The 15,102-nt window shown below is 45.4% G+C and overlaps 1 protein-coding gene across 2 annotated transcripts in view; it reads left to right on the top strand.

Annotated features, from left to right (window-relative positions):
- The first annotated feature begins 761 nt into the window (after positions 1–761).
- The window catches only part of TOX3 (TOX high mobility group box family member 3), a 101,823-nt gene continuing 87,482 nt past the window's right edge, over positions 762–15,102 (top strand). The window contains exon 1 of one of the 2 annotated variants that reach the window (XM_033127153.1): positions 762–1,278. In XM_033127153.1, coding sequence (XP_032983044.1) covers positions 1,192–1,278 — 87 coding nt within the window. In that variant the 5' untranslated portion in view covers positions 762–1,191. The remainder of the gene's footprint in view (positions 1,279–15,102) is intronic. The other variant, XM_033127154.1, reaches the window with a different exon arrangement.

Genomic DNA, 15,102 nt, shown 5'->3' with positions numbered 1-15,102 from the left:
AGAGCAAAGAAAATACGAAGGGAAACGACACGAGGCTTAACCCGGGAAGCTTCAAGTCTGCCTACCTGTGAAAGGTCAGGCCCCAACACCCCTTCTGGAAAACACTACAGGTGTACATGGGGTCCCGGCTGCCGGGACACTCGCGTGCAGGTTGGCTGCTGGGTTAGATGCCTCCAAACGCGGGACATTCGTGGGGTTAGGCGGGGAGTAGGGTCGAGGGAACCGGAGACGGGCACGCACCAGGAAGGCAGTGGGGACGAGGAAAGGCAACCGATGCAAAGGGATGGGATGGGAGCGGACGGCGAGCGGATGCGGGTGGCAGGAGCTGGGGGCCGAGAGAAGCGGTGGTCGCAAAGGCGGAGGGAGGGCCACACGGGGCACGGGGCTGGCAGCGGCCGGAGCGGCCGAGGAAAGGAGGGGAGCGAGGAGCGCTCCGAGGCAGCGGGGACAAAGAGGACCGGAGAGGGAAGGGGGGCGACGTGGGAAGGAGAGGGGCCCGGGAGAGGGGGAGGCCAAGGCGCGGGCGATGGGGAAGGCGCGGGCTGCGGGAGGCGCGGGGTGAGCGGCAAGGGGCCGCGCGGGGCAGGGGCCGGGCGGGGCGGGGCGGGCGCGCCCGGAGGCGGTCCGGGCCGTGGAGCGCACCGGCGGGGCAGGCGGCGCGCCAGCTGCCCGCGGTGGGAGGGGCGGAGCGGCGGCGGCGCGGGGAGGGGACCGGCGGCGGAGGCAGGAGGGGGAGAAAGAGGGGAGGGGCCGGGCCCCTTGTCTCCTCGGCTCCTCTCCTCAGTTCGCCCCGGGAGGAGGAGGAGGAGCGGGGCCAGCCGCCGCCGCCGCCGTCCCAGCCTCGCCCGGCGCACCTGAGCTCTCCACGCCGCCCCGGCTCCCCGCGCCGCGCCCCGCGCCATAGGCGCCCGGCCCGCGCGCAGCGCTGCCTCGGTGCCCCGGCGGGGCGCGTCCCCCGGGCCGCCTCCCGCTCTCCCGCGGCTCGCGTGGCCGCGCCTTTGTGTGCAGCGGCCGCAGCTCCCGGGCTCCTCGGGCTCGGATCGCAGCGCCCCTCCGGCCCGGACTCCCGCGCGCCGCCCCCGGGCAACCCCAGCCAGGCTCCCCCGACGGTGGATCTAGCGGCTGCGAGGAGGCGGGCACCCGCCCCGGCGAGCCCCAGCCTCAGCCTCCGGCCCCGGGCCCGGCTCCGGCATGGATGTGAGGTTCTACCCCGCAGCGGCCGGGGACCCCGCCGGCCTGGACTTCGCGCAGTGCCTGGGGTATTACGGCTACAGCAAGGTGACCGGGCCGGGCTGGGGCCGGGGGGCGGCGGGGCGGGGGCCACCTCCCTATCCCGGGCGCGCCCCGTACTCCAGCTCACCGCCTCCTGCACTTTTCTTTTCCCTCTTTCCTCCCCTCTCCACTCCTTTCTCCCTTTGCGCCTTCGTTTCGGACCAACTCTCGTCCTCTACTCTTCCTGCCCCCCTTCTCACCCCCCTTTTGTCCCTCTGCGGGCGCACCCCTCTGTTCCTCAGCCCTCCGCCTCTCCTCCCACTACCCCCCCCCCCACCCCGCCGACTCTCCTTCGCTGCCCCAAAGAAGTGAAGAGCAGCCCGAGACTGAAAGAGGGGACTTGCATGTGATTCTTTGTTGTTGTTATTAGTAAACACGATTGCAGCCCCTTGGGGGGTGCGCGGGAGTCCCAGCTGTCGCGGTCCGGTGACCTCGCCGCCCCACTCGCAAGTCCATCTTACCTCACCCCACTCATCCCATGGATTCGAGAACTGGATCCCTGGCCGCTTAGGGAAGGAAAGAAACGAACTTTTGAGTGTGCCCTGGATGGGGGAGCGGGGAGTGGTGGGACCCCCCTCAGGTGGCCTTTGCTGCCCTCTCGCAGGGCGCTTCGGACCGCGGGACGGAGGTACCCACCCCTCCCTGTTAGCACAAGTGGCTTCTTTCATGTTTTGGGGAAAGGGGTAAGTTTCTCCTTTGGGGAAGATCAGGGTTGGAGACCTCCACGCCACGCCCTGGTCACCCCACCTCTTCCACCACTCTCTGCGCGACTTGGAGGACCGAACGTTTCAGGTGGCGGACGGTGAATCTCAGAAGGGTGGCCGGCGCAGCTGGGAGCGGCGAGTCGGTGCGGGAGCCGCAGCCATTGGGCCAGGGCGGCGCTGACTCGCGTGCACTATCCTTTCCGAAGCCCCCGGGGCCAAGCTTGGGAAGACACATCACCCTGTGGGCGATAGATAAAGAGCGGTGGGCCGATGGCTTGTGCCTTTCGAATGTGGCTTTTCTTTCTCCTTCCCACCCTCTGCTCCTCCTTCCCCCCGTTTTTCTTTCCAATCGTAGTTTGTTGATGATTGCTTGGATAACTGAGGAGGAAATAAGGAGCCTCCTGAAAGAAAGGTGCCGTACAAAACTAATGAATAAATAACAGGAAGAGGAGGAATTGTATGGGGAGTGAGGAGCCGTTTGCTGTGCCCTGTGACTTATCAGAGGCTCGTGTTCCTGTCTGCCTGTTTTTATACTCCGTTCCCAACTCCAGTGCTAAAGTTTGTGAAAGACCATTAGGGTCTGTCTTCCTCAGCCCTGTGTCGTCATCCACCGGCTCGGTGCCGGGCACAGAGGGGCCTCCCCACAAGTATAGAAAGAAGGGGCCTTATTCAGTGTGTTTTAACCCTTTGGTGGTAGGGGGTGATCATGCTCCCAAAATTCCAGGAGTGATACGTTAAGCACTGAAAGAGAAGGGAGAAAGGGCCCTGTAGCCAGAGGTAACCTTTAGTGTCTGTCCTCTGATTTTGGATTTACTCGGGTTATTAAATGCTTTAAAAAGTCCCCCATGTGTGCTCCGTTAGGGACTCAGGCAGCCTAATTAAGTATGTAGTGTTTCTGAGACTCCACCTAATTGTTCCTGTGGGGTATTATTTATCTCCTTACAACTTAGCCTTGTGGATGCAAACCTTGTGTATAACTGGGCAGGCTCTTATTTTTGGAAGCCATTACCTTACCTAATGTAACTGCTTTTTCTGATTTAAGATCAGTGGCACTAGAATGACACCAAAATAGAAACCTTTTGTACTAATCCAGTCACTGAACTGCGTGGCAAATCTCTGTTCACTAGGATCCCAAGGGTACTTCAAGGGACCAGAGGAAATTGTGGGTGTTTTGTGTGTGTCTCTTTTTAGTTTTTGAGAAAGGCTATTTGAGTCCATTTAAACTCAGAACATTTATTTCAGGGAGGGTATAGAGAGCTGGAAAACACATTGTTTATTCAACTTCAGTAAGGAAGGAAGTTAGTTAGCTGTCATATCTTCTGAATGCAGCTATTTGCCTGAAATAAGTTGATTTCTTAGTAATTCAGCACTCTGGTCGTCATAAGTGCTGTCTGTACCCAACTTATAAAAGTTAGACACAACGCTCAATATTGGTAGAAATCAGATTGCATTAATTTTAAGGGATGTTTGCATTTACTTCCTTGCAAATAAAAAAGAATGATCTTTAAATGGAGTCACAAAATTATATTTTCCTACTCTTAATTTCAGGAATGAAAAACTGAATTTTATTCCCCGTAATTTTTCTTTATAGGGAGAATGGAGTAGAAGAGGAAGTATTAACTTTATGGGTATAAAACGGCAAGTGCTAATTAAAGGCTTATAGCATTTTTTTTTTTTTTCACAGCTAACTTGTGTGTCTGAAGTGGTGCTATTCAGTATAGGTTTATATTGAAAATGTAAAAATTAGCATACAAAGACATGCCTTTATGTTATTTGAAAGTACCTGTGATTGTTAACCTCTTCAACTTGACGATATGTATTATCTTTCTGGATGGGAAATGATGGATTTCAAAGACAGTGAGTTTCTGCCCTTTCTTGTTTTAATGACCATCTGGGAAACTTGAGAAGAAATACAGAACCCTCTGCTCCAGGTTTAACAAGTGAAAAGTTAGCGCTTATCTTTAAATTTACTTACAAACCGTGAATAATAGGGTTTCATTCATTTCTCTCTTGAACAAATGACCAGAGTCCTTTGTATAAGTTATTTGCTTGTGTATTATCTTTACATTCGTGAGTATATGGATCCTTTTTAAATGTCAGTGCTCATGAAAGTGTCTATGGAGAATGGATGAGAGAGTTTTGAGGGTTCAAAAGTCCTTGCAAGTAGGAGAATAACTTCAAATAAAATATAGCCAAGATCATTAAAATCAGTTAATAATTCATGAACCAGCCACTGATGTATAAACTTACAGTCATCTCTGTTTTCCAAGGGCTAATTTCCATTTTATTTTCAAATGGAAAATCTGCTGTTTGAACAGTTCTTTTTCTGATGTGGATAACAAATTAAACTAACATATTCTCATTTTAAATATGTTTTTACAAAAAGCCTTGTGTCACTCTAGTGAATTGGTGACATTACCCGTAGATCTGGAATTTTTCTTTTCCTGGGTTCAATTTGTCTTTTCACCAGTAACAAGATAGCATGCAGCATATTAATAAGCACGTAGTCAGAAGTCCGCCATCCTAAGATAAACTATTGTATTTAATGTGGGTGTAAAGTGAAATTACACAGTGGGTTAATAATGAACTTGGACTAAACACTAGTTACTGGCTTCTTCTGCATACTCTCGTGTTTTTCCTCCTTTTTCAAAATATGGCTGTAGACTTCTCACTCTATGCAGAATAGTCCTGTGTTGTTTTTACCCATTAGTCCCAAACCTTGCTTTCTAGTTATTATGTATTATTGATCACTCTGCTTAATTAAGACGTTCTGATGGGAGTCCTTTTACTTCACCTCATTGAGCCTCTGTCTTGGCCAGCTTGAAGGGTAAGAGAACCTGAAGGGTCATTTGTCATTTGTCTATCTTCTTGGAGACTGTGGTTCAAATTGAGACCATATTGAGAAGGGGATTTGATTGAAACTCTTCTTAGGTTGATACCTTGCAAACTTGACACATGATAACGAATGATTTCATTTCTAGGGTCTGGAGTATAGGGGTGTTGAATTTTGAGGGCAGACTGAGAGATTTCAGTACTTTCCCATGTCAGGTCTTCAAAGAAGACATTGAAGCCATATTGTGAAAGAGAAATGAGATTTTTCTAAGGACTTTAGACCAGAGGTCATAAACTCAAAAGTCTGTAGGGACAGCTAGTTAACCTACGTGGAGATAGGGTGTGGGGTCTAGTGGGTAGCGTGCCTGGTTTACAGTGGGGAGTCTTGTCCAGCATTAGTTGATGGTTGCCATGCCAACATTTGGGCCCACATTTTGCAATTATTTTTTCAAGAGAATGATAATCTGGATTTTTAGGTGAAATAGTCTGAGTTTTAAATGTTCGCAGCAAATTAACAAATAATTGAAATCATTATATAGGCCCCTCAAAACATGCTTGTATACTGCATCTTTGCCACTTTTGTCTTACACAAACTCATATGCAGGCGAGGATTCAAAATCATTTTTTAAATGTCTAGGATACAATGGTGTGATTCTTTTTTAAAAAAATTTTATTGGGGAATAAAATTTTATTGGGGAACAGTGTGTTTCTCCAGGGCCCATCAGCTCCAAGTCATTGTCCTTCAATCTAGTTGTGGAGGGCGCAGCTCAGCTCCAAGTCCAGTCGCCATTTTCAATCTTTAGTTGCAGGGGGCGCAGCCCACCATCCCATGCGGGAATTGAACCGGCAACCTTGTTGAGAGCTCGCGCTCTAACCAACTGAGCCATCTGGCCACCCCTCCGGAAGCTCAGTGGCAACTTGTCTTCAACCTAGTTGTGGAGGGTACAGCTCACTGGCCCATGTGGGAATCAAACCGGCAACCCTGTTGTTCAGAGCTCGTGCTCTAACCAACTGAGCCATCCGGCTGCCCCTCAAAATCATTTTTTAATAAAGTCATTAATGGTTTATGTTCAACTATACACACAGTCCCACTGCCATGTGCAACTGTGTGGACAGTTAAGTTGAGTGCGTGGAGAACGTAGCATTTGACCACTTTCAACGTAGTTCTAATATGATAATTTGGATCATGGGTTAATTTTATGGTCTCAACGTCACAGTTCTAGGTCGCGGCGCTGGCAGACTGCAGCCCATGGGTCGGTCATGTCAGGCCTGCTTCTAATATGGTCTGTGAGTTAAGAATGTTTTTTACAGTTTTTCAAATGGTTGAAATAAGTCAAAAGAAGAATAATATTGCATGACTGTGAAGATTATGTGAAACTCACATTTGTGTCCATAAACAAAGTCTATTGGAACATGGCCCCACTCATTTGTTTCTGTGTTTCTGTGGTTGCTTTCATGCCACTGTGATAGAGTTGAGCAGTTGTGGCAGACTGAATGGCCTGCAAAGCCTTAAAACATTTACTATTTGCCCCTTTCCAGGAAAAGTTGGCTGACTCCTGTTCTAGATAATCAGACTACCTGACGATCTTCCTTTGTTGCAAGCTTCGCCAGTAGAAAGAAAATCTAGTTAACAAGATAGAATAACGGGAGAGATTACTGTTTCAGAGTGTTTTGCAAAGATGCTTCTAGAACAGGGGGTTCTCAGCTCTGGCTACTCTTTAGCCCTGGCTGTGTGGGAGGAAGCTTGTTAAGGATACTCGTGAGCTGCCTTTCCCCAGACCACTTTTGTCAGCTTGTTTAGGAATGGGACCCAGGCAGCAGTGTTTTTAGAAGCTCCCCAGGTGATGTCACTGTGCAGCCATAGTTGGAAAGCTTGTTTGAGGCTGAGGATCCTGTTTTGGAGTGAGCAACCTCAAGGAGCTGGAGAGCAGGGAAAGAAGTTTGTGATGCTGTACCCAAGACTTGTGGCAGAAAGGTTGGTTCCAGCTTGGCACGTAGGGCCTTTGGAGGACTTTGGCAGGTTCTAAGGAAGCAGTGTTGAGTGGGGGCTCCCCTCTACATCGTATCTGACATTAAATATGCATCCACACCCTGCATTTAACATCACGATATGCTCCATCTCTGAGTTGATGTTGATTAGTTGACTTCCGTTTGCATTTTATAGAAATGTAATTAAACATCTATTGATTTTCATTTTGTAGTGTGTGTGCTGTGTGGCCAGCTAATTTTTTTCTCACGTTTTAAACATTTTCGTAGGCCCTTGAGAAGGTTGTAGTTCTAAGGGTCTGGTGTATAATGACATGGATGAAAGATTCCTGCTGCCATTAACTGGAGGTCTGCATACATACTGGAGGTCTATATTCCAGACCAGTGGAATATTTATGAAAATCTTGTGCGCAGTGGACACTAGCATACAGTTAGCCAAAGAAAGTTAATTCTAGTCACTGTGGTTGAAGCCAATGCATGTATGTGGCTACAGCACTCAAAGGATGTGTAGGTATTTCAAGAACTAATCTATGTGAGTGAGGTCACAAACTCTCGGGGATGCTGAATCCACCTGAGGACTTAATTGTCACAATATTTAAAAAAATTCAATTAGTCATCTGTATCTAAACATCTTTGCATATAAATCTGGGTTTCCAGCTTTTCTTTAGAAATAATCATGTATTTGGCAGTACTGGACCTGTCCCCCACATGGCAACCTCTGCTGGTTGCCCTTCAGATGGCCATGTACTCCACACTCCACCGTGGTCGTCTTCATTCACTGTTTCTCATATTGAGCCCTCTGTATTCCTCTCAGGTCCCTGGATGCTCCAAGTTTGAAAACATTGATTAAGAAGAGATGAAATTAAACGAGCAACAGATGCTCAAACCTAGTGAAAATAGGCCACGGTTATTGGAGAAATATAGACCAAGGGTTCCTCATGGTATGTAAGTTAGTGGATGAAATGGAAAAACAAAGTAATTTGTGATCTTATTAAAGAGCTGTGTTTCTCAAACTTGACCCCGTGCACGGGTCACCTGGAGCGCTTTCTGTGGCAGCGTTGTTACCCCTAGAGGAGACTGCATTGTAGGTCAGGGTGGCGCTCCCAGGTGGTGCTGATAATATACTGTGAGTAGCACGTCACAGAGGGCTGTCAGTGGTAAGGACAAGAGTTTGTTCTTTGTAAGTTTATCAGTTAGAATGATTTGGGCTGCAGGTAACAGACTTCCCAACAAACAGTGGCATAAACTGGAAGGACATTTGTTTACCGACAAGCCTTTCGGTAGGCAGTCTCGGGATATTTTGGATGATTCAGTTTTGTCTTCAAGAACCCTCTGTGCTTTTCTTTTTATTCTGCCATTCTTGGCATTTCAGCAGTCACAGTCACAGGTGGCTAGGCGTCACATCCTCCCATGATGACATGTAAACCGGGAAGCAAGGGAGTGGGGGGATGGGAATGACAGCAAAAGAGCACTTTCTTCTCTGTACCTCTCTTATCAAGAAAGAAAAGCTTCCTTGGAAACATTTCCACTAGACTTTATCTTATGGATCAGAAATGAATCACATGTTCACCCTCGGATAATCACTGACAAAGGAGGAGGAGATTGCGGTCATCTCCTTAGACCAACCTTCTGTCGTCTGCTGGGGCTGGGCATAATGTCACAAGAGCATAACTGATGCATGTTATGCTCTGGTAGCAAGGCAGAAGACTGTTGGAAAGAAAACCAACAGTGTCTACTACTGAGCACATTTGAAGATTTTTTTTTTTTTTTTTTTTTTTTAAGGAGAGCACAGCTCAGAGTGGTCCATGCGGGGATCGAACCGACAACCTTGGTGTTATCAGCACCACGCTCTAACCAACTGAGCCAACCAGCCACCCCATATTTTAAGAATTTTGAATGGGTCAGTGGTTTGGCTGCGGCTGTACTTTGTGAAGTTGGCTCTGACCTTTTGACGGGAACAGTGTAGGGCCCAAAAGGAGGTCGGAGACCAAGAAGGATGCCATTACCCAGTCGAACTGAAGGTGTGAGAATGATTTGAACCAAGGAGACGTGAATGTGAACGTGAAAGAGGAAGGCTCAGGAAAGAGCATCTCTGTCTCTTAAGGAGGGAGAAAGTGGAGGCAGAGATGACTCGGTTGAGCGTGGGTGCTGGATGAATGGTAGGATCTTGAACAAAGTCAGAGATGTCAGAGGAGAAGCAGGTTTTGAAGAAAAGATAAGCTGATTTTGACTATTTGGGTGGAATAGTCCCACAGAGACATCAAGTAGGCACGTGCACCAGTGCACTTGAGAGAGCTCAAGGCTGAAGGACCAAAGTCAGTCTTCCTGTTTGTATGCAGTAAAGTAGTGAAAATGGACATGACTCCTCCAAGAGTGAGCAGGCAGAAGTTGCAAAGGACACACACTTAGTCTTGAGGTTTGGTTGGTGTTTGCTAGTTAGGAAATAATACATAGAACTCAGAAATTTGGAAAGCCTACTGTACCATTCATTATAAGGGTGTGTGTGTGTGTGTGTGTGTGTGTGTGTGTGTGTGTGTGTGTGTGTGTGTGTGTGTGGTGATAAATCCTTTTGTCTTAATAGTTTTTTGGAAAGACATTCTTGAATGGTTGTTATTAAATAGGAATGATGCAAAACTGGCAATAATGTAATTTAAAACCGTGTCAGCCATTTAGGAATTAAAACATTTCATGCTTTTTGTTTGTGTAAGAGGTACAGTTTCAAATTGGATTTTGTGACATTTTAGTGATGTCATAAGTATCTTGGAGAATCTGGTTTGAGTGTGGTTAATAAAGGACAGGATTTTTGTTAAGTATGCTTATAAGTTTAATATATTTTGATGGTGGATCCAACTATTTTTTTTTTTTTTTAAAAGCCAAAACAAAAAAACCTGTTTAAAATATAAATAGAAGCTTTTATTCACGATCTGCATGAGCTTCTGACAGGTTTTATCTCCTTCCTTTGTAGTAGATCATTTTATTTTCTTTGTTTCCTAGGTTTGTACCCTTAATCCCTTCCTCAGGGAGACCATGTTTTCTTAAATATGCTCTATGTTTGTGTAAAACGCACCAGCCATTGGAAAATTCCCCTTATATGCCTAACATTCTGTCTTTAATCTTAATTTAATTTAATTTTGTTTATAAAAGAATAATTTGAATGTCTTTGATAATCCATAAGTTAAACAGATTAGCCAATGCCAAGAAGTATTTGGATTTCATTCTAAATACATATTTGAATGATATAGACTCATTCTTTTGGAGGAGATAGAATTCAATATGGCCCTTTCTACATTGACTAAATTGTCTACATAAAATTATATTAATTTTGGTGATGGGAGCAAGTTTTTTAATATTTTAAATTGATGCAGTGGCAGTAACTGTACCATATTGTGAGATTTTCCAGCAATTTCTGTAGCTAAGTGTAATGAGCAAACGATTTTGATGTACTGTAGAATAATCAAAGTTTTATGCTTTTTTGGAAAAATCTTTTACGTATAGGAAGTAGAAGTCCCAAATGCTAACCTGACTAGAAAACTCTTATGACGTATATATGACTGGTTGGAAGTTGATTTTCTTGTCAAAAGCATGAGTTAAGTCTAGAAATATCGAGCCCTTAAAAAGCATACTCAGGAGGTCTGTTTTGCTACTCCTTTATGCCTATATCTTTAACGAGAAACTCAGCTCTTATCATTTGGCTTATTTAAAAAATTCTAATAAAAATGTTCAATGGAGAAGTGGTTAAAACTGCTGTTACTAATGAAAATCCTTTTCACTGCAAGTGATAAAACGTCTTCAAACTGGGTTAAATATAAAAAGAGTATGTGACTTATGTTTCAGGCATACCCTGTTTGCCCCGAAAATAAGACCAAGCTGGACAATGAGCTCTAATGCGTCTTTTGGAGCAAAAATTAATATAAGACCCAGTATTATGTTATGTTATATTATATTATATTATATTATATTATATTATATTATATTATATTATATTATATTATATTATAATGTAAGACCGGGTCTTATAGTAAAATTAGACCGGGTCTGATATTAATTTTTGCTCCAAAAGACGCATGAGAGCTGATTGTCCGGCTGGGTCTTATTTTCAGGGAAACACGGTAGCTGGATCCAGAGTTTCAGGGGGTTATCAAGACTTTCTTACATTAGCTCTGCTTTCCTCTGTTTGGCTTTTTTTATCAGTCAGATGCGACTCAGGTGGCAGGAAGACGTCCAGTAGCAGCTCCAAGTCACAGCCCCACAGCTCAGCCTCCCCAAAAGGGAGATATTTGCTTTGCCATTTGTTCTAGTACCTTCCCTGGATCTAGTCCCATTGGACAAACTCAGGTCACACGCCCAGGCCTGATGTCACATACCCATGTCAGGAGTCAGAGTGGGGACTGTCATGCTCATCAAAACCACCTTGGCGGATTGTCGAGAGCAGTGGTTCCTCAGAGGAAGAGTGAAATGCTGATGTCTGGTGAGGGACAGTGGGTGGGGGTAGGAAAAAAAGTCTCCTTAAATGGCTAAATGAAGTGAAGCTTGGCGATTGTGAAGATTTCTGAGGATCTGAGTTGTCCGTGCTACTGCCTGGTGGAAACCAGAAGTAGCCTGTGCTTATTTAATGCAGATATCCTAATCATTATTTATTACTGATTAGGAATGTACTTTTTGTTAGGGACTGGTATTACATGTGGTCTGACTTATGGGACCTCTAGTTTGGTAGGGGAGCAGATGGGCGTACGTGAGTGTTCCTGAAGTGTGTGCACGTGTGTGCATGTATATGCATGTGTGCATGTGTGTGTCATGTGTACGTAAGAGAGATGTTCTGGGCTGAAGCTAACGACCGCTGTAGGTGAAAGTGCTCCAGGAGCAGATTGGTTGAGGGAGAAGGTCCCTGAGGGATGGTGTGATCGGGTAAAAGAACTCTCGGAAGGAGTTCGAATGGGATTTTAGAGAAGAGAGAAAGGGAGAGGGAATTCCAGGCAGGGCTTCTGCATGAGCATAACACCCTAGCAAAGTTCCCGTTAGACACCTATGCAGGATGGTCCCAATGGGACAATGTGTCGAGATGAGTTTTCCTCTGGGTAGAAGTTTCATCTGGTGGGAGATGTGGTTGGTTGAGACCCAATTGTGAAGGCACTAGAACATCTGGTGAAGCATCTGAAGTTTTATTTAGTAGGTACTAGTAAAGTGTGTGTATGTATGTGTGTGTATATACATTTGTGTGTGCATGTGTATATGTGTGTCCATACAGGTATGTGTGTGTGCAAGTTTGTGTGGGTGTGTGTGGATGACAGTTTGAATGTCGGGGTTGCTAATGAGAAGATATTATCAAGACAGTACTTGAGAATGTTTGAGGGAAAGATTAGAGGCTCAAGAACAGAGTGATGGAATGATTGATAGGCCGGTCAGCTGGTGTTGGAATGATGACTGTAGATAAAGGGGAGTTGGATTTGAAGTGAAATCTTGCTAACCCTTTCTTTGAGATAATAGGGCAGAAAGAGAGGATGGCTGAAGATTCAGTGGAAAAGATGGTGGGGGAAAGGAGATGAGGGGAGAAAGAGACAGAGAGGGAAGGAGAAAGGGAGGGAAAGAGAGAGAGAGTGAGAATAGAATGGGTGTGGCCCAAGATCTATCTGTCCTTGCCTACTTCCACCTTGTTTCTTGCCACTACTCTCCTCCACCCTTGCTTTGTGTGTCTTATTACACCAGCTTTCATCTCATTCTTTTGCACTTGCTGTTCCCTCTGTTTGGAACTCTTTCTCCAAAGATCTTTCTCTCAGCAGTCAGGTTGGTGGTGGGTCTTGCCTAGGCAGGAGTGAGAGAAGAATGGGGGTTGAGGGAAACAAATGAAGGAGATGTTGAAGTTCACAATCCAAGTGTTCAGGTCGGCGAAGAAATGGTCAAAAAAGGCAAGACTGTTTATTAGATGCAGGCAAAGAGTGTGTCAGTTAGGGTTCACCTACAAGTAACAGAAAACAGTAACTTGATTAGCAATGGCTTCAGTGAGGTAGGTGTTCACCTGTCTTTTCCCTAACGATGTCTAGATGTAAGGAGTCCAGGGCTGCTGTGGTAGCTGCATAGACATCTGGGAGCCAAGCTCCCTCCAGCTTTCCATGTGCCTCTTGTGCTTGTGGTCCAAGGTAGGGCATGGGTCATCATCCATGGTCCCGCCAGGAGGAAGGAAGGAGGAAAGGTGGTCAGTTGTAAAGGGAGCTTTCCAGAAGCTGCCAGATGATGCTCGCTTATTTCTCACTGGCCAGAACTGAGACACATGGCCAGTTCTATGACCGTAAGGTACTCAGGAAGTGTAGACTCTATTATGGCTGGCCTTGTGCCCAGGGAAACACTCAGGCACTGTGGAAAAAGGGGTGAGTGGATAGGCAGGGACAGCAAGTAGTTTAGCAGGTGCATGTGGGTGAGTGATGGGTGAGGTCTGAGAAGCCCTTCTTGGGTATCTCTAGATTTGAAATTTTGTCTACAAACTATAGTGTTGTATTTTGATAAACTTCATTCAGTATTTTAGTTTTCTAGAAACAGACTCAGAGATACAGGGAACAAACTGATGATTGCCAGATGGGAGGTAGGTTGCGGAGCTGGGTGAAAAAGGTGAAGGTACGACGAAGTACAAGTTGGTAGTTACAACATAGTCACGGGATGCGAAGTACAGCACAGGGAATATAGTCAATAATATTGTAATAACTGTGTACAGTGCCAGGTGGGTACTAAACTTAACGGGGGATCACTTCGTAAATTATATATATGTCTAACTACTATGCTGTACACCTGAAACTAATATAAAATAATATTGAATGTCAACTGTAATTGACAAATAAAAAAATATTTCAGCCTTCATTTACTCCTTGGAGGGCCCTCTTTTGGTGGTATACTGTGCTGTCTTTTCAGCCCTTTCTTCAGTTTGGGGGTTTTATTTGGGGCATGCTTAAAATACCCAATGATTTATATTCTTCCTTGCAGGAGCTGCAAATTCTATGCCCTAATTTTAATTGCGCACTTATATTTTAGACCCAGATTTCTCTTCTTTTCAAAATACCTCTTGAATTTTTATACTACCGTTTCTCATGTCCTCAGTGTTGGTAACAAAGTTTTGAGCACAAGTCAACATTTTCTAAACTAGATTATTTTTTTAAATCGATCCTTTTTCGATCAAACCCAACTTACGTCTCATTCTTCATATCCCTATATCCACTAAGTTTTCATTCAGAAACCTTCAGTCCTTTAGGCCTTTTCCCCTCACTTGATCCGCTGGCCCCTTGCGTTAACCCTCGACTCTGTACGTAGCCTCAGGCTGCAAAGCCATGTCAGCTGTCCTCACCACCACCCAACATCCTCAGGCCCCTTTCCTTTTGCTGCATATTTTGGGTCAGCCGTTCAAGTTAGTCTCATTTCTCAACCTTAGTATAACTGAACACTGTCCATTTTCCTTACTAAAAATGAATGCTGTCTGAACATACCTGGGCCCTTGCTGCGTAATCCTTTAATTCACCTGTTTTTTTCTCTTGGTCGTTCTCCACAAGGGATAGTCCAACTCTTCCGTCTTTTCAAGTTGCAGTCAAACCATCCCTACTCTCATGCTTAGAAGGGAGCTCGGATCTTTTACTTCATGAGGAATGATGGTATTATCTGCTCCGAATCACTCATTTCTCTTCCTCACTTGTGTAGGAACGAGGTCTCTCTTTATGTCCAGACGTAGAGAGAGTAGTTCTAATCTGGCATAAATCCTTCCAACAGTGTTTATCCCTTTCTGAGTATTCTGGGTTCTACAGAGAACTCCCATCTTGCCTGCTAGGTTCCTTTCTACTTTCTATATGTGTAGATGTCTTCTGAACTCTCCCACAGATTTTCCAATCTTAGGTTTGTTGAGTGCCACCTCACTGGTCACTGCTTTTGCTATCTCATTTTATGCACGTAATATGCTTCATATTTTTGTTTGACTCACTTTTTGTCTTACGTAATGTGAAATTAAGATAACCTCAAATGGAAAATTCTGTCACTTTCCATCCATAGGAAAAAAACTCTGAAAATAAACACCAGGGGGAAACAGTCTTATTGAAAACTCACTGGAAACCTTGCTTGCCCAAGCTCTGCTCTCTGTTGAGAAAAGGGGGTTCACAAGTGTTAGGGAAGTGTCGAAGATGGGTTAGCACCAAACCGAGACTTTGTCTCTGATTTTATCTGGTGGCTTGAGAGGGAATTCAAAACAGAATGACTTTCTCAAGATGGAATTAAATGGTCTTTCGTTCCAAGTCTCTGTACCTCACAGAGCAGTGCTTCTCAAACTTGGATGTGCATACAA

The sequence above is a fragment of the Rhinolophus ferrumequinum genome, chromosome 15, assembly GCF_004115265.2.
Source record: "Rhinolophus ferrumequinum isolate MPI-CBG mRhiFer1 chromosome 15, mRhiFer1_v1.p, whole genome shotgun sequence".
NCBI classification, from domain to species: Eukaryota; Metazoa; Chordata; class Mammalia; order Chiroptera; family Rhinolophidae; genus Rhinolophus; species Rhinolophus ferrumequinum.
Note: the sequence above shows the minus strand (reverse complement) of the source record. Positions and strands in the feature narration are given on the sequence as shown.